At 31.6% G+C, this 17,156-nt stretch overlaps 4 protein-coding genes across 4 annotated transcripts; 1 reads left to right on the forward strand and 3 right to left on the reverse strand.

Annotated features, from left to right (window-relative positions):
• Positions 1–636: 636 nt before the first annotated feature.
• Positions 637–2,686, reverse strand: LOC124536130 (putative inositol monophosphatase 3). The gene is made up of 3 exons (XM_047112587.1): positions 2,082–2,686; positions 1,499–1,647; positions 637–1,318 (listed from the first exon to the last, which is right to left on the reverse strand). Exons 1-3 carry the CDS (start codon positions 2,581–2,583, stop codon positions 944–946), a joined length of 1,026 nt encoding a protein of 341 aa, XP_046968543.1. The 5' UTR covers positions 2,584–2,686; the 3' UTR covers positions 637–943.
• Positions 2,687–3,351: 665 nt separating this feature from the next.
• On the forward strand, positions 3,352–11,434 carry LOC124536129 (serine palmitoyltransferase 1). The gene is made up of 6 exons (XM_047112586.1): positions 3,352–3,530; positions 3,600–4,054; positions 5,406–5,673; positions 5,993–6,152; positions 8,343–8,466; positions 9,904–11,434. Exons 1-6 carry the CDS (start codon positions 3,504–3,506, stop codon positions 10,202–10,204), a joined length of 1,335 nt encoding a protein of 444 aa, XP_046968542.1. The 5' UTR covers positions 3,352–3,503; the 3' UTR covers positions 10,205–11,434.
• Positions 11,435–12,551: 1,117 nt separating this feature from the next.
• Positions 12,552–16,053, reverse strand: LOC124536516 (tektin-B1-like). Its single transcript, XM_047113071.1, has 5 exons — positions 15,848–16,053; positions 14,315–14,537; positions 13,943–14,080; positions 13,511–13,596; positions 12,552–12,748 (listed from the first exon to the last, which is right to left on the reverse strand). The coding sequence occupies exons 1-5, from the start codon at positions 16,009–16,011 to the stop codon at positions 12,562–12,564; spliced, it is 798 nt and encodes a 265-aa protein (XP_046969027.1). The 5' UTR covers positions 16,012–16,053; the 3' UTR covers positions 12,552–12,561.
• A 337-nt stretch (positions 16,054–16,390) lies between these two features.
• LOC124536403 (tektin-2-like) lies at positions 16,391–17,106 on the reverse strand. Its single transcript, XM_047112934.1, has 2 exons — positions 16,898–17,106; positions 16,391–16,643 (listed from the first exon to the last, which is right to left on the reverse strand). Exons 1-2 carry the CDS (start codon positions 17,104–17,106, stop codon positions 16,391–16,393), a joined length of 462 nt encoding a protein of 153 aa, XP_046968890.1.
• Between the last annotated feature and the right edge of the window lie 50 nt (positions 17,107–17,156).

A 17,156-nucleotide genomic window follows, 5' to 3' on the forward strand; every position in this document is an offset into this window, starting at 1 on the left:
GTAAAAATTATGATGAGGTTACAACTGATTACATTAAGTATATTGACAAAATCCAGAAGGTTGTGAGGAAGTATTAACATTAATACCTAAATTATTTAAAAGTCATACGCAATAAATTATTAAATTTTATTTACAACCCATAATTTATGATATTATATTTAAAATTATATAAATTCACTTTACAAAAGAGTCTCCAAAGTGATAGAATTATTTACAATTTAACATATTATAGTATTATAACTAATTATGTACATTTGACAAACTTTTAACATATCCTGCAGTGTCAATATTAAATATTGTTACACATATAAATGACAATTCTTTGAAAGAAATTATTCTTTATATAATATTAAATTTGAGTCAATATATAGTAGTGGATTGAAAACAAACAAAATACTTGTAAATTTCGCCAAGTCCATAGATGGCTACTTTATTTCTTTTTATTAAATAAAGTTATATCTTTAAAAAAATATTCAAAATACTTTCAACATCAAAAATAAATTAACGTCAGGAATTTAATATGTTAAAATAAATATTATGAATTACAACAGGTAATTATTAAAAATATTATGTTATTCAACCGAAATTGCACAAAAAATTAAAAAATATTTCTTTTCATATAGACAGAAAACGAGATCTTTGTTAACATACAAATTTTTGAAAAATATATTTTTTTTTTAACTTAGCCATAGTCTCAAACCTATATTGAGTTGGCCAAAAATAGTCAACCTTGGATGAACTTTAACCTGTCCTTATTAAATAAAACTGTTGTTTATTAAAATATACTATTCATTGAATAAATAAATAATGATTAATTTATATGAAAATCAATAAAAATGCTATTTCAAAAATATAACCCAGTTACTTCCATTACAAATCTTAAACAGTATCTGCTATGCAATATGCTAAATTCGATTATTTATCCTAATAACTAATTAACCAATTACGTTTGACCAGTCAAAGATTTCGGTAACTTACTCAAGTAATAATCATGATCATACCTTGTTACTAAGATACCATCAGTTACTTTAACACCACTATCAGGAGAGTAGTCTATCTCGGCACCTTTGATAGTGGTCATTTTACCATCAACAGCCTTAATAATGGCGTTACCTGCACATAAATCCCACTTTTTGATAGCAGTTGCATGGAGATAAATATCAAAGTTACCATTAATGACTCCCATCACTTTGTCACCAGCTCCCGCAGCTTTTGTTACAACTGTTTTAGGTCCAAATGATTCTGTAGCTATATCAGCAACTTTACCTGGATGAGACCTCGATATTACAACTCTCGGTTGTTCTTTATTTTCTTCTTTCTGAAAATGAATACATGGACATTAATACTTTTTCTTTTATCTACTAATATTTGGAATACATAAAATTGAATTAAATACAATACTTAGATTTACAAAATTGGCAATGAACTATAGGTATATAGTAGGTATAACATAATATATTTGTAAACATAATGATAGCTCATATTGCTTGTGACTTACATGTTCTATATCTGGAATGTTGCTGGATGTCTTCTTCGTATACCAACCCCAGTATGTGCGGGTCGGGAATGGGTAATGTATTACACCAACAATTGGTACTCCATTGATTGCCACACATACCATTGTTGTTACATATTTATATAAACCCTCTGTAACATAAAACATTTATCATTATATTAACAAAACTTTACAATTTAATTAAAATTAATGGTATTATATTCATATAAAAAAGCTAATGAGGGAAAATCGATTGTTATTCACTAACAAAAACTCTTATGGACAAAATGTCTGTTTTGATAATGATGGTTTTTTTTTTTATAAAAGACAATGAAAATTGTAAGCTCTTAAAATTTGGTTTAAAAAAGTAACAGTAAACATAAATAGATCATGTATGGGTAAATATTTCTAGGTCACACCAATTTAATCAAAATATAATGTTAAATGTTGTCCATTACGTTTACTGTTGTCATTTGTCACTAAGCTAGTACAAATCTTATCATAAAGCTTACACAAAAAAAAATATTTTAGTGTAAGCTTTTCTTCATTAATAGAATAAAATAACAATACTGTTAGATTTTGTTACCTGTATATTCTTGTGTCGCGTCCAGAGGATCAATCCAGACCGTAACATCCTTAACGAATACATGTTCGTCATTCATGTAATCTATTGTTCTGTGATCTGTAGGAGTTGTTTCAATATCAATTACATCTTGATTTTGACAACTCGTATCATCCTTCGAGTGCTCCTCGGATATTATATTTAACTTTGGAAATGTGTTTTTCAGACCATAGTACATAGCACAATGCGATGCGTAATCAGCATCGGTAACCGGGTCGTTCGCTCCCTCCAGCGTCTTGCCTTTACTTTTTATATTCAATTCATGGTTTTTACCCTCAATAACTTTCTTTCCACCTCGCTCAGCGGCATGTATAGCCGCTTTTAAAAGTGATTTTATATTTATTAAGTCATTTTTGTCAGTGGGATAACCAGCACCTCCAGAACGCCAATAAATTATGAGGAATAAAATAAAACCTAATGTAAAACATGCGAATTTATTAACTCTCAAAGTGCCACCGAAATTCATTGTAGATTTAGTGTAGCTTGTATTTTTTAATTCTCTTTAGGCGGTTATAATAATATTCTCATTTCAAACTAGGTTTATTGAGTTTTACTATTTAAGTCACTCGACAAAATGTGACATGACATTACCTATACAAAAATTTCAATTGACAAATATGAATCTCACTCGACATTTGACGTTAACAAGGCATGCCAGCCTATAAAAGATATAAATTTTCAAATCAAAAGATTTGTTGTATATTTTTATTAAAAAAATATATATATTTAAAGTATATTTTGAAAAAAGATCTTAATTTTAATTTCGACATCGAAAATTATGTTAATAACCAAATAAACCACAAAATTAAAATATTATTTTATTCGAGACAGCTCATAAAAGCACTTTAGCACGTCATTTTACACTATTTAATTAATTGCTAAGCTACCACAAGTAGCTTCCATCATTTTATATACTGCCTAGAAATCAATAAAAACTAAGTCGATGCTTTTTTATCTTTAATTCAACCTTTTATTAAGTAATATGCAAAGTTGGAAACTTTCTTTCGTTACTTTCGAAAAAATCTTAATTATCGTAAATATTCGCAGTTGCTTCACAATATTAAGTCGACAATAAAAGTTAGCAATAAGTTTTAGATGGAAATGCTGCCAGCTTTCTTTCACCTTAATCTTAAATACCACCATCATGTTAAAAAAATTATGTAAATGAATATTTACTTGTACTTTAGGAAAAAAATCACGAATTGGCAATGGCAACATTTGTCAATGTCTGACAGTTGACTTATCGTATTTGACATATGTCTACTTTAATTGAACTTCATAATTAAAAAAAATTATAAACTTTCAGAAACCATTTAAGAGATATCACGCTATAATTATTCTCAATTGTATACTGCAGCGTGAAGTGGTTAAACGTTTTTTTTCAAAATGATTTTAATGGATATTTATGATACTGTAAGAGTATTAAAATATAAAATTAAAGTAAGGTTTTAATTCCGGTAACTAATAAGTATTATCTTTCAGGTGAGCTGGTGGACATTAGTCATAGCTGTTCAAGTCGTTATCGGATCTGTATATTTTTTATGGCAGAAGAAACCTAAAGAAATAGAGGACAAACTGACGAAGCAGAAGTTAATGGAATGGAAACCATTACCTTTGGTTGAGCGTACTTTTGAAGTTGAAGAGCCGATTTTAATAGACGATATAGGTGAAAATGTGCTCAATGTAGGCACAACTAGCTTCCTATGTCTTGACAAGGTGCCTTCAATTGTGGAAAGTTCCATTAAATCATTGCACAAGTATGGTGTAGGATCCTGTGGTCCGAGAGGATTTTATGGTACAATAGATGTTCATTTAGAATTAGAAGAGAGACTGGCAAAGTTCATGCAAGTTGAAGAGACTTGTGTTTACTCCTATGGTTTCTCAACTGTTGCTAGTGCCATATCGGCATATGCTAAAAAGGGGGACATCATATTTGCGTGAGTTATTTTTTTAATAATTAATGATGCATATCTTTTTTGAATGAGACAATGGATGTAGGGTCAGTTGATTACATTTACACATAGAATGAACCCTTTTTAGGTATTTTATAGTGCATCAAAAGTGTACTTACAATTGACACAAACAAGGCTTATAGCCTTGTTTTGTTACTAATTAAGGATGCCTCTGATATATAGGCTTTTTTATCAAAAATGTGTACACATAATTTAATCAGAGTCTATTAAAATTTAGATATGTCAATTTAAGTACTTTCTACTAATAGAAATAAAAATACAAAAATAAAAAAAATAATATAACATTCCTAACAAGAAGATAGATAGATTATTTATTGTATGTTACATATGCTTATTATTATTATGAAATCATAATCTCAGAATTTTTCCTTGGTTTGGTTTGGTTACTTGAATCGGTTTTCCTTGCAAAACAGGAAACTTTGGTATGGGATAAGTTAGTTTACAGATATATATTATGTAGGATTTTCCTAAGTAAATAACATCTTTTATCCTCTAAATTCTCCTCTAATATCCTCTAAACAAAAGCACGACAACTAACATTATGATAAAATAAGCCCACTGGTTCATCTGACTATTGATTGTAATTCAGTTTTAAGGTGATTGATGGACAAAGCAAAAAGTTTGCATTATACATATGCATGTAGAATCATGCAATATTATATTTAAGAATAAGTAAAATATTAGGAAGATCTATGTTATAGATCTACACAGAATACTACTGATACTAACATTTTATAATTAACTCTGTTCTATCTACTGTGTATATTGTGATACCAGTGTTGTAACACTGCTTATGCATATATGACCAGTCTACTATGAGCCCTGTCAGCTTATTTTGCAAGATATTTAATTTTGATTGATCAACATCAATTCCTTGTCAATGTGTCTATAGCATTAGTCATGTGATAACATTAACATATATGCAACATAAGAACTCCATAACTATGCTGTTCACAAACAAATTTTGGATCAACTCCTTGTAAAAGTTGCCTTTGTCTGACTATATTGACTAACAGTTATTGTAGATGCCATATAAACATCTCAGCATTTGAACAACCACCTTTGTGATCTGTGATTCTGTTGCCAGAATGAAACTGACTAGACTGGGTCTAGAAATCGCCTAGGCGTCTGGCCAGGCGATTTTCATAGATTTCAATAATGATTCTCAAATGGATAAGACACTATGTTATGATGGCCAGAAAAATGGCGAACAAACAGAGAAATATCTCTTTTGTGTTGTGACATAGAGATATGTCCCAATAATAAATGTATGGTTCAAAAACTCAATTATAGATCTTTGTTTTTTTCTTAACAGTGATGAAAAAGTATGGTTCGCGATCCAGAAAGGTATTGACGCTGCGCGAAGCACCGTCAGATATTTCAAACATAATGACATGAATGACCTTGAACGGTTGCTTAACGAGGCAGCTGCGAAGAAGGAGTTGAATCCCAAGAGGAGAGCATTCTTAATAGCCGAAGCCATTTATTTCAATTCAGGCAAGATGTGCCCCCTGCGAAAACTCGTTGAGCTAGCCCGTAGATTCAAATTAAGAATCATGTTGGACGAAAGTTTAACTATTGGGGTAAGTAATTGCACTATTAAGTTTTTATATACAATTTACAAAGAATTAGTGAATTATTCTATATCTGAAGTTTACCACAATTACCCGTTGAGTATAATATGAGGTGAAATTTTACTCAAAAATTCCCTATGCATCAAAAGTTACTACAAAATGGAAGTTATCCATACAAACTTTTACACATTAAAATTTAAGTTTGGATACAAAAGTGAAATATTTAAAAAAATATTTCGAATCTTTCTAAATCAAGTGAATTCTGAATGTTTCATAAAGTAAAATTCGGATACTTGCACAAGCATATAAGTAATACATTTTATTAAAGGTAATTGGTAAACATGGGCGTGGCCTGACGGAACACCTCAACGTACCGCGAGATGAGATCGATCTCATTATCGGCTCTCTGGAACATTCCTTCGCGACTGTCGGCGGTTTTTGTGCTGGCACGCATTTCATCGTCGAGCACCAAAGACTTTCAGGTTTAGGTATGTATCTATAATTAGGTAATATTATTCGATACAAGATTTTATAGATGATAAAAAAGCGTGGAGTTAATACCTGTTGACTTCCAAGCAGGATATATTAATTTAAATAATTGTATTCGATTAACATGACTTTATATTTTTTAAATGTTAAAAAAGAGTAACTACTAAGTTTCTTGCCGTTCTTCTCGGTAGAATCTACTTTCCGAAACGGTGGTAGCTTCACTTAATTGTAAAATGACGATTCAAAAGTGCTTGTAAAGCCTACTTGAATAAAGTTTATTTTGATTTTGATAATGCGATCCATTTCAAAAGTAGGTAATGACATTTATGAAACCTACTTGTATACGTCATTTTACATTTTGGCGCGTAGTTTAGATTTTTAATTTGATTGTGATTCATACATACAATTTCTGTCATAAAATATTCGTCGTTTTAGTTGGTTTTCGTTATTATTATTGAAGACCTCTGTGGTCGAGTAGTGTGTACACCGGTTTTCAAGGGTACCCCATTCCGAGGTCCCGGGTTCGATTCCCGGCCGAGTCGATATAGACTATCATTAGTTTTCTATGTTGTCTTGGGTCTGGGTGTTTGTGGTACCTTCGTTACTTCTGATTTTCCATAACACAAGTGCCTTAGCTACTTACATTGGGATCAGAGTAATGTATGTGATGTTGTCTCATATTTATTTATATTTATTTATTATTCGATTAAAGTAATCAAAGTTATGTTTATTTGTTAATATAAATAAGATATTTATTGATATTAGTCTATTTCTTAAAGTATTTTTCACACCTCGTCATATGTACATATACTAATACTACATTTCCGTTGTATAGGGTGCGTGAACTAATCTAATTAGAGACACAGAATAAACTAAAGAAATAAATATAAAATTTAGGGTCACATGCTTAGGCACGAATATTTTGAAGTTTTTTTTTACAGTAAATGTATATAGGCAAAGGTAAATTATAAAATATGTCAATATTTGCTGTTGTACAAAGTTGTAAAATTCTGTAATAATTATTTATGCCGCCACGTAAAACGCTATCGAAGTTTCCTCAAAGCGTCAGTGGGTTTTGAATTAATTTTTTCGATATTATTACATCCTTATTGCCATGTTTATATTGTCATAACATGGGAAAATTGTAAGGAAAATGTTGTTGTTTTTTTTATGAATTTGTTTGTTTAAATATTATGATTAGTTACTTGCGGCTTCGCTTAAGAAATTGTCGAAAATTTTCAAAATTAATTCATTTTTTTAGTAATAGCTTTTTTTATTAAATAGGTAGTTGAAAGGACGGATAGGCTACCTGATTTGACATTTTCACTATAAGAAATACTAAACATACCGACCTAACATCTAATACACCGCATCCTTGGTAACTTAGATGCTATACTATATACGCTACATACTAACATAAGAATGCATCAATCATTTATAATCATAGTGTAACACTATGAGTATTAATTATTGTAATGTCGTCCAAGTAAACTTTGAAAATAATTATCGATATAATATACATTTCAATTTATTTTCTTTACTAGCGACCCGCTGCGACTTCGCACGAGTGCAATGTTGATACTAAATATACTACAGATATTTTCTTGTTTCTTAAATATAATATATTATTCATGTAATATAAACAAAAACCTTCCTCTCGAATCACTCTATCTATTATAAAAAAAACCGCATCTTATGATGCGGTTTTTTCTTGCGTTCTTTTCCTTTGCGTAATTTGAAAGATCTAAGCATACATAGGGACATGCCATATAAAATTTTATATAGCATGTTAACTTACAATAATAAATAATAATGTTATATATAATACAGTAAATTTAATAGTTTCTGTTATATTCATTAATATGTAATCATAATCCCACTCATCAGTTATTCAACCTCCAAACAACAATACTTGGTATTGTTGTGTTTCGGTTTGAAGGGTGAGTGCAACTACAGGGCCAGTGTAACTACAGGCACAAATGACGTAACATCTCAGTTCCCAAGATTGGTGGCGCATTGGCGATGTAAGGAATGGTTAATATTTTTTACAGCGCCATTGTCTATGGGCGATGACTTCCCATCAGGTGGCTCATATGGGTTGCCGCTAATCTATCACATAAAAAAATACTCTTTAACACTACGTTGATATATTACTAACTGACATTATAATTGCTATTTTTTGTTGCCAGGATACTGCTTCAGCGCATCTCAGCCGCCGATGTTGACCCAAGCGGCAATCTCAGCACTTGATATCATTGAAGAAAATCCAGCTATTATCAGCGAGCTGGATGAAAACTCGAAGAAATTAAACAAGTACGTATTATATTACATTTTTCATTTGTAATTGAGAATATTTAGTGACTCTTAAAGCAATAAGAGCCGAGATGGCACAGTGTTTAGAACGCGTGCATCTTAATTGATGATTTCGGGTTCAAACCCAGGCAAGCACCGCTATATATATGTGTAATTACTTAATTTGTGATTATAATTCATCTCGTGCTCGGCGGTGAACGAAAACATCGTGAGGAAACCTGCATGTGTCTAAGTTCATAGAAATTCTGCCACATTTGTATTTCACCAACCCGCATTGGAACAGCGTGGTGGAATATGTTCCAAACTTCTTCAAATATCTGTCTGCCGTTTGAATCTAGAACTCTTCAAAATGCAGCAGCTAGACTAACAAGGCCCGTAGAAGCCTGTTTAACTTATAATAATAATAAATCATTTATTTCAGACTATATGTCCAGTCCTTTTTTGTTAGTGACAATCATCTTATTCTGGTGTTAATACAATAAATAATACTAAAGAGAACAAAAGCAAAAAAAAAAATAATTAAAAAAATTTTAACAATACTTATAATAATTCCGTTAAGAGATCGCACAACAGTGATTGATATACAAGCAATCAAGTCTACTGGCGATCATCCTTAGTGCTAAAATTATTATATCACTTAATGCTGTCTTAAATTTTCGCGATTATTACACATTGAAATAAAACTAGCTATAACTGATTTGAATCGCGTATATTAATTATTTTTGACATCCCGACGTTTCGAGCACTTTACAGCTATGAGTAAAGTGCTAGTAGTAGTAGTAGTAGTCAGGGCCGTATATAGGGGAGGGCAACCGGGGCAATTGCCCTGGGGCCTCCACATGAGGGGGCCACGTCAGTTTTCAGCGAGTTAACAAATACCGAGATATACATAGTCAAATTATAATAATGTTGCTACTTAATATTTAAAAAGTTACCGATACGAGTAAATAAATCATAGCACTGATTGAAATTAAAAAAAAAAACTTATTAATTCATAATAATATAATTATTAGGGTGTTCACGCTTCTGTTCGTCTAGGGCCCCCACTGCTTTGTGGCCCGGGGGCCTCCAGACCTTTAAATCCGACTCTGGTAGTAGTAGTTTTGACGTGACAACGTCTTATAAATTGGTTTGCCGGGTGACACTTCAAGAAACTGCGTTACGCTCCGCTCACGTTATGCGCTCCCAATGAGAGCGAGTGAGAGGCACGCGTGCCTTCCACTCGGGCGTGGTTAGCCCGCCTAAGAGCGAGAGAGACAGACATAAAAAGTGTTTATTACTATTATTTCATCCTTCTTCCTACTATACGACTTAATATTCACATTAAAATTATTTTACCACTCAAAGTCGTTGTCACGTAAAACTTTCGCCCGTATACCGACTTTACAGGCAACAGGTAATTTTTTTTATTTCAATATTATATCTCTTTGTCCACAGAGCGCTCGCGAATTTGAAGCATTACACATTCAGCGGCGACGAACTGTCACCAGTCAAACACATCTACCTCAAGAACACTGAATTGCCAGACCGCCTCAAGCACTCCCACTTGAGAAACATAACCAACTATTGCCTCGAGAATGGCGTCGCCATGGCGGTCGCTGCCTACCTCAGGGACACGGAAGTCAATTGTCCAGAACCTTCCATAAGGCTGGCGTCCAGTAGAAAGTTGAACGATGCAAACATCGCTCAGATTTGCACCTTATTGGATGAGGCCTATGAAAAAGTCGGGCCTAAGTAAGACGTAGAAAATGTTTTTTAAAAATTAATAAATTTTACAAAAGACGAAATCGTTGATTTTTTGTATTATATATTATTATAATTCAAAATGGCCGATATCTCATGTTAAATAGTTTTACATTATTGTCAGTTTTTTATTTATTTTACAGAATTTCAATATTTAATGTACAGCCTATTTAATTTTACTAGACATTCCTATCTGTAAGTAATTTTACGAAGTGTTGCTTTAGACCCGACATGTTTTTTTTTATTTGTAAGAATAAAGTTGTATTTTTTATATGCACGCCTGTTAATACTACACACGCATTTGGTTTTTGTTAAGAGAGACTTAGAAACTTAAAGATTTCAATAAAATAATAGATTAATTTATAGTCTATTCCGATCGAACCATAGATTTTCGTATTTCGCTTTCAATATAAACTATTATATAATAATAAAGCTCAACCAATGAAGCGCACCAATACTTGTATATGTTTGTTTTTATGTGTATTTCTGATTGGAACAGGCTGTATAAAATACACCAATAACACATTAATTAAGAAAAAGAAATATTTCTAAAGTTTTGAAATATCAATAGTGTTGTAGATTTATCAATAAGGCCCATTACACAATGAAAAAAATAAGATATAAGAGATAAGAAATAAGGAACAATGAATAAGGAATAGCACAACAACCAAAACACAATAGGCGATAGGTTACATATTCAACCAATCACAGCGGTTGAATATTTGCTTACTAGTTACGTGCTGCTGTCAGTTTTACGCCACTTCGTTGAAAAAACGCCCTGCGATTGGCTGGCTATAAGAAATAAGAAACAAATTCCCAACACTACGGAAATTTTATTCTTATTTATTATTCCTTATTTTTTAATTATGAATTGATTAATGGTGATGTCATCGTTGGATTCCGCTATTCCTTATTTCTTGTTCCTTATTCCTTCTTAAAAAATCAAATCAAAATACTCTTTATTGTACGCCAGTAAATAAATCAAATATACACGGTTAGATGAAAGATGTACAAGAGGCGGCCTTATCGCTAACACAGCGATCTCTTCCAAGCAACCTTAAGGTAGAGGAAAACAGATATAGAAAAAGGTCCTTCTTCCTTATCTGTTATTTTTTTCATTGTGTAATGAGCTTAAGTGTTGAATACACAAATTTATTACATGTTATGTCATAATTTTACCACACCGTAATAATGATGTTAATCATATAAATAAATGAGTTTTTTTAACGGTGATTTTTTATTTATTAATATAGAATAAGTGAACACATTTTATACTTAAAGATAATGAACACCTTCATTTGTTATTTACGTAATTACAGGTAAATTTTTATATTAATATTCTTAAGGTAAATTTTACTGCACAGTGCGTTTTTCCTTAAGTTGAAGACTTATAAATATAATTTGAGTTATTTTTTTTATGAACTACAAACATTTAATTTTAAATTGAGGTCTTTAAGAGAATCTTAACACAATTGTGAGAACATTTTTGTATATTTAAATATAACTTCACACACTTCATCATAATTGGAACAAGAAAAGCCTTGTACATGACATTGATATTATTTCACTCACATATGCAGTGTGTTTTTTTATAAAAATAAACTACAAAAGTCACAGGATGTATGGTGAAATACCATAGAAGAAAAAAACAAATTAGCTATATCGATACGGTAATTTGTCTTATTAAACTTATATATGTATCTAATATAGCACGACACAACTTAGATGTAGCATCGGCAAAATTCGTGAAATCGAACACATCCAAATTAAGTACGCTATCTCCAATTATCAATATTTATTTCTTATGTGAATATGATCTTTACACAAACGTAATAAGTTGTAATATCATATGACCTAATATATTCGTCGACTTGACGCGTCACTGACGCGAGAATCTATAGCGACGAATAGCGTCGAATAGCGCTATAGGGACGCTATTTCTATTGGTTGTGTAAATCGGCAGTAATCGGTTTTATTCAATTTGCCGACGCTACATCTAAGTTGTGTCGTACTTTACTCGTATCATAAGTGTGAAAATGCAACTGGCAACTTGTGGACAATAAGTGAGAAATATATATTTTTAAAACCAGAAGTAGGAAGTAGGTTAACATCTAAAACAATTATCTTTAATTTAAAATAACAATCAATCTACCACAAAAGAAAAACATTTAGTCTACGACACAAATAACCATCAATGATCACATTACACCGTAATAATTATATTCGCGATCTCAATGTGTCAACTACGTATTTCCCGTCTTTTTCTTTTTTTTTTAAAGGGAATTTGTGTGACTTGACGCAGATGTTGCTTGTTTATTCCAACAATATATTTATTTATTTAATATTCTATTTTTAATCTGTAACGAGTTCCGCCGGCATGTGACAATATCCAACATTTCTCTTGAAATCTGAATCATCATCTCTGTGTAAAGGTTTCCTGATTTCGATCAGACGTCGGTCTGTTTCTAGGGCTTGATTCTTGTACTCCAGATCCTTAGTCACTCGCTGGTGGTGATTGTAAAGGCCGTGGTAGGTTGAGCTATTTAATATAAATAAGAATATTAATCCAACCACAGCAAAAATAAGCAACTTACTAAAATATATTACAATAGGTATAGGTACTGCAAAATATTTTTTGGATAAACTTGTATATCCATGTATTCGCTGATCACGAATGTTTTTTTTATGGTATAGGTTGGAGGACGTGCATATGGGCCACCTGATGGTAAGTGGTCATCATCACCCATAGACAATGACGCTGTAAGAAATATTAACTATTCCTTACATCGTCAATGTGCCACCAACCTTGGGAACTAAGATGTTACGTCCCTTGTGCCTGTAGTTACACTGGCTCACTCACCCTTCAAACCGAAACACAACAATACTGAGTACTGTTATTTGGCGGTATAATAACTGATGAGTGGGTGATACCTTCCCAGACGGGCTTGCACAAAGCCCTACCACCAAGTAAAACTGGAGATACCCGTTTTTAAATTATTTTATTACAATTTTTGGAACTGCGATATGGAAATAAATACTAGACCTAACGTTTTTCTCGAATGTAATGTTTTAAAACTATAAAACATTTTTTTTAAGCAATTCAGCTTTTGTACTATTTTTTTGAGTTTTATTACCTCCTTCACTGTTTCACAAACTTCGAAATTAATCAAAAATGTTTTGGAACTGTACACAATTATAGTACACACACATTTGATACAAAAATTAAATAAAATAAAATATGCCTATATATATTTCTATGCTAATTGTTCAGAACTCAATTCAATGTGAAAAAAATACTTACAGTGCTTCTTCTAGTTTCTTTTCTAACATATTGGAGCTCATATGAACTCTTTCGTATTCTTCTATTAGACCACGCATTGGTTTATCCTGACAGAAGAAAAGTATAGTAGAAAAGTAGAATATAATAATATAATATGTTAATAATAATATCTGTTTGTGAATTAAAATTATAGGTTTCCCATCAAATTTCAATTTATTTAGATAAATCCATTTTTAAGCAAACCGCGCGCAACTCGTTGCTGCGGACACAAGTTCAAAAAGTACGAAGTACCAACACAAAAAATGATGTTCGGCTGAAAATTCTTAAAGCTATCTGTGGCACAGATAATGAATTCCTTCACAATTATTTGTTGAGTATAAAAAATATTTGTAAAAAATAAAAGATTCATATCTCGTTTGATTTTGTTAATAAATTTAGATGATAAATAATTACCTGAACTCTTTCCAAGACCGGTCGTCGCATCCGCGTTTCTAGTCGAGTCTCCACAAGCTTAGTTGGATTTATTTTGTCCGCGATTGCTGCACGAAGTGTTTCTATTTCTCGATCAACTTTTTGCAAATTTCCTTCTAGCTAAAAACACGTAAACAAATACGTTTAATAATCTATACATAGCGAAATACCACTTACTGATTAATCATTAAATTACAAACTAGAAAACCTAGAAACTTAAAAATTGGCAGGTAGGTTCTTTATAGAGTGTAGACATCCGCTAAGAAAAGATTTTAAGAACCTGCAACGATGCTTGGAAGTTTGTCATTGTACTTTATTCATTGAATAAGTAAAATATTACATTAGATTGAATACCTTATACTTCTGCCACTCCATTTCATTTCTTGCTCTCTGGATATCGTAAATACGTCTCCTCATTATCATTTCAACTTGCTGGCTTTGAGCATACATTTGATTCCGGGCTTGTTCCCTGCTTTTGAACATTATCTCGCGCAAATCTTTCGATTCCCTCATTAGCTGTTCAGCTATTTTAAGAGTATTTTCTATGCAATGTACATAGCTTTCTTCTGTCATTGAACTAAAAACAACGAAATTTAATAGACATTACTTAATTTAATAGACTGGTTTTATAACCAACTTATTCATTCTAATTAGCTGCAATAACAAGGTGTATATAGAGTTGAGTAAAATGATTTGATGAAAATAGAAAAATAACATATTAAATTCATATTTTCAACCAGATTTCTGCGCACTTTAGTAATACTACACTTTTTGAGCCGAGACAGGACTATCATGTTCATAAAAATTTTAACAAAAAGAAAAACCGACTTCAAACAAAACACTATTTTAAAACAAATCAATATGCACGAAAAAGTAATAAATATAATTGCGTATTCAACATATTTTTTAGAGTCTTCCTAAGTTAAATGAAATGAAAAATATTAGACTACTTAAAAGTCGATTAACGATTATATAATGTAGTTATAGTTATTGGTATATTTGGAGCCGGTGTCAGCCACGGCGCCCTTGCCCCAACAATCAAAAGCAAGAAGCGATACGAGCTCCTTGATTGATCCAGTATATTATTGTGTAAAAGGTAATTTGTTAAAAAACATATTTGTTAAAGTATTCTCGTATTGTTTTTTGATAGATATACTGTAGGGTTTTATTGGCTGACACCGACTCCAAATATAACAATAATTATAACTACATCATATAATCGTTTATCGACTTTTAAGTAGTCTAATATTTTTCATTTCATTTAACTTAGGAAGACTCTAAAAAATATGTTGAATACGCAATTTTGAAAGTGACTGAAGTGGTTGAAGGTGACTCAAATATCCAAATAACCTATAAATAAAAGATTCGATTGAGTATAGCTAACGTGCTCCTCAGAATTGTTCCGTTCCCTTCCGTTCCGTTACTTTGTCATGGATCCTGTGCTCAGAACCTTACCAAACTTTCACCAAATTACCCTTGAAGTATATATTTTATAATAAAAAAAGAATTATCAAAATTGGTTAACGTGATTTTCAGTTATTCACCTATTTGTCGCGCATATACATAATGCAAATTTAAGACTTATGTCGTTTTCATATGGATACCATCATCGGAAAAAAATAAAAAAACAATGGGACCCCACGGGAAGCACTACCTTTCAAACAAAAAAAAAATATCAAAATCGGTCCACCCAGTGAAAAGTTATGAGGTAACAAACAAAAAGAAAAAATACAGACGAATTGATAACCTCTTCCTTTTGGAAGTCGGTTGAAAAGAGCACTTACTGAACACCATTTTGGAATTAAAATAATCATATCAATATATAAATATACTTCCGCATAATATATTGCTACATGCTCCTGCGGATAAGAACCAATATTTACTTACTCTGGTGGTATTCTCGTTGGATCTAACTTATATGATATGTCTGAACTATTTCGATTCAAATCCTTTACATGGTATTCCAACACTAATGCATCATCTTTGTTTTGTATCTCCCTTTCCAGTCTGCATAAGACATTCGTTAACTCTTTAATCTTCTCCCAACCCATGTGACATACGTCGGTCAGAACACGTTTACTATTTTCAATTGTGTGTTCCTCCTGAAAAATATCAAACTACAATCAATAATGTTATGAATTTGTTTTTCAAATTACTTATGATAACTAGACTTAAACGATCTGACATAGATTAATTTAATTCTTAGTGTTTTCGCAGGCTTAGTCAACCTTTGCAGTCATTTGTAATTGTAATTCAATTAAAGTATTGTATAAATCAACACGAATACAGGTTCCATTTCTATGTGCGACTTGTTTTACGTAAGTTTAATCCTGAGACAGAATATTTGTGTTTTAATTTTTATAAATGTTACGCTGCTAGTAGTATATAATATATGTAGATACCGAATACATTCGTATAATAAATACTACTTCATAAATCTACTAATAAAAAAACGTCTTTATGTACTTTTCTTAACTCTTCTCCGAGCTGATCTCGTGTCAATTCTGGTGGGACCCTCTGATCCCTATTCGACAAGCATTGTGATACTACCATAAAAGGTACTTGCAAAGATTCAAGGTGTAACTCAGTGGCATTCTTCTCTTCTTTCAAAGCTCTTATCTCATCTCTCACTTGTTCTCTAGTAAATCGTTGTTTTTCCCGCCAAGAATCTACTTCAAATATTCTTAAAAGAAATTTAACATGTTTAATTTATGGATATGGAAAATTTAAATGAAAAATATTAGCTGTATTGTGCGTTGACTTGTTCTACTAGAATGTTGTCCAATCAGATTATTCATGAATCTAGGAAGTACCTACAAATATAGGTAATTAATAATTATGAAAGTAACTAAAGTTTTATATTACGAGTTAATAATTTCTTATTTTTAGTCTTTATACGAATTACAGTTGCTGTAGCTTCAATTTAATGATTCCTACCTGTCTCTCATTAACTCATTGTTAACGTAATTATCCCAACGAGTTGTTACCGATGTTTCGTTACGAAGTTGGTTTGCTCTTTGTCTTAATTCGTAGGACTCAAAACGACGCAGTCTTGCTTCGTTTTGTAGTCTTTGAATGTTTCTAGTCCAGTCTAGTACAGTCAGCCGGGGATGAGGTTTTTCAAAAACTGGGATTGATGAATACATATTAAGTATGAAATTTTCGTATCTTTGATATAATTTCTTACTAAACGTAT

This window comes from Vanessa cardui, chromosome 16, assembly GCF_905220365.1.
Source record: "Vanessa cardui chromosome 16, ilVanCard2.1, whole genome shotgun sequence".
In the NCBI taxonomy this organism is placed as follows: domain Eukaryota; kingdom Metazoa; phylum Arthropoda; class Insecta; order Lepidoptera; family Nymphalidae; genus Vanessa; species Vanessa cardui.

Coding starts and splice junctions, on each gene's coding strand:
- LOC124536403 (XM_047112934.1), bottom strand. CDS start 17,106: ATGTATTCATCAATCCCAGTTTTTGAAAAACCTCATCCCCGGCTGACT. Junction 16,644..16,897: donor AATGAGTTAATGAGAGACAG/GTAGGAATCATT, acceptor ATTTCTTTTAAG/AATATTTGAAGTAGATTCTT.
- LOC124536516 (XM_047113071.1), bottom strand. CDS start 16,011: ATGGGTTGGGAGAAGATTAAAGAGTTAACGAATGTCTTATGCAGACTG. Junction 14,081..14,314: donor TGGAGTGGCAGAAGTATAAG/GTATTCAATCTA, acceptor ACGTGTTTTTAG/CTAGAAGGAAATTTGCAAAA. Junction 13,597..13,942: donor CGGTCTTGGAAAGAGTTCAG/GTAATTATTTAT, acceptor TTCTTCTGTCAG/GATAAACCAATGCGTGGTCT.
- LOC124536130 (XM_047112587.1), bottom strand. CDS start 2,583: ATGAATTTCGGTGGCACTTTGAGAGTTAATAAATTCGCATGTTTTACA. Junction 1,648..2,081: donor CGCGACACAAGAATATACAG/GTAACAAAATCT, acceptor TTTATGTTACAG/AGGGTTTATATAAATATGTA. Junction 1,319..1,498: donor ACATTCCAGATATAGAACAT/GTAAGTCACAAG, acceptor ATTCATTTTCAG/AAAGAAGAAAATAAAGAACA.
- LOC124536129 (XM_047112586.1), top strand. CDS start 3,504: ATGATTTTAATGGATATTTATGATACT. Junction 5,674..5,992: donor ACGAAAGTTTAACTATTGGG/GTAAGTAATTGC, acceptor ATTTTATTAAAG/GTAATTGGTAAACATGGGCG. Junction 6,153..8,342: donor CCAAAGACTTTCAGGTTTAG/GTATGTATCTAT, acceptor TTTTGTTGCCAG/GATACTGCTTCAGCGCATCT.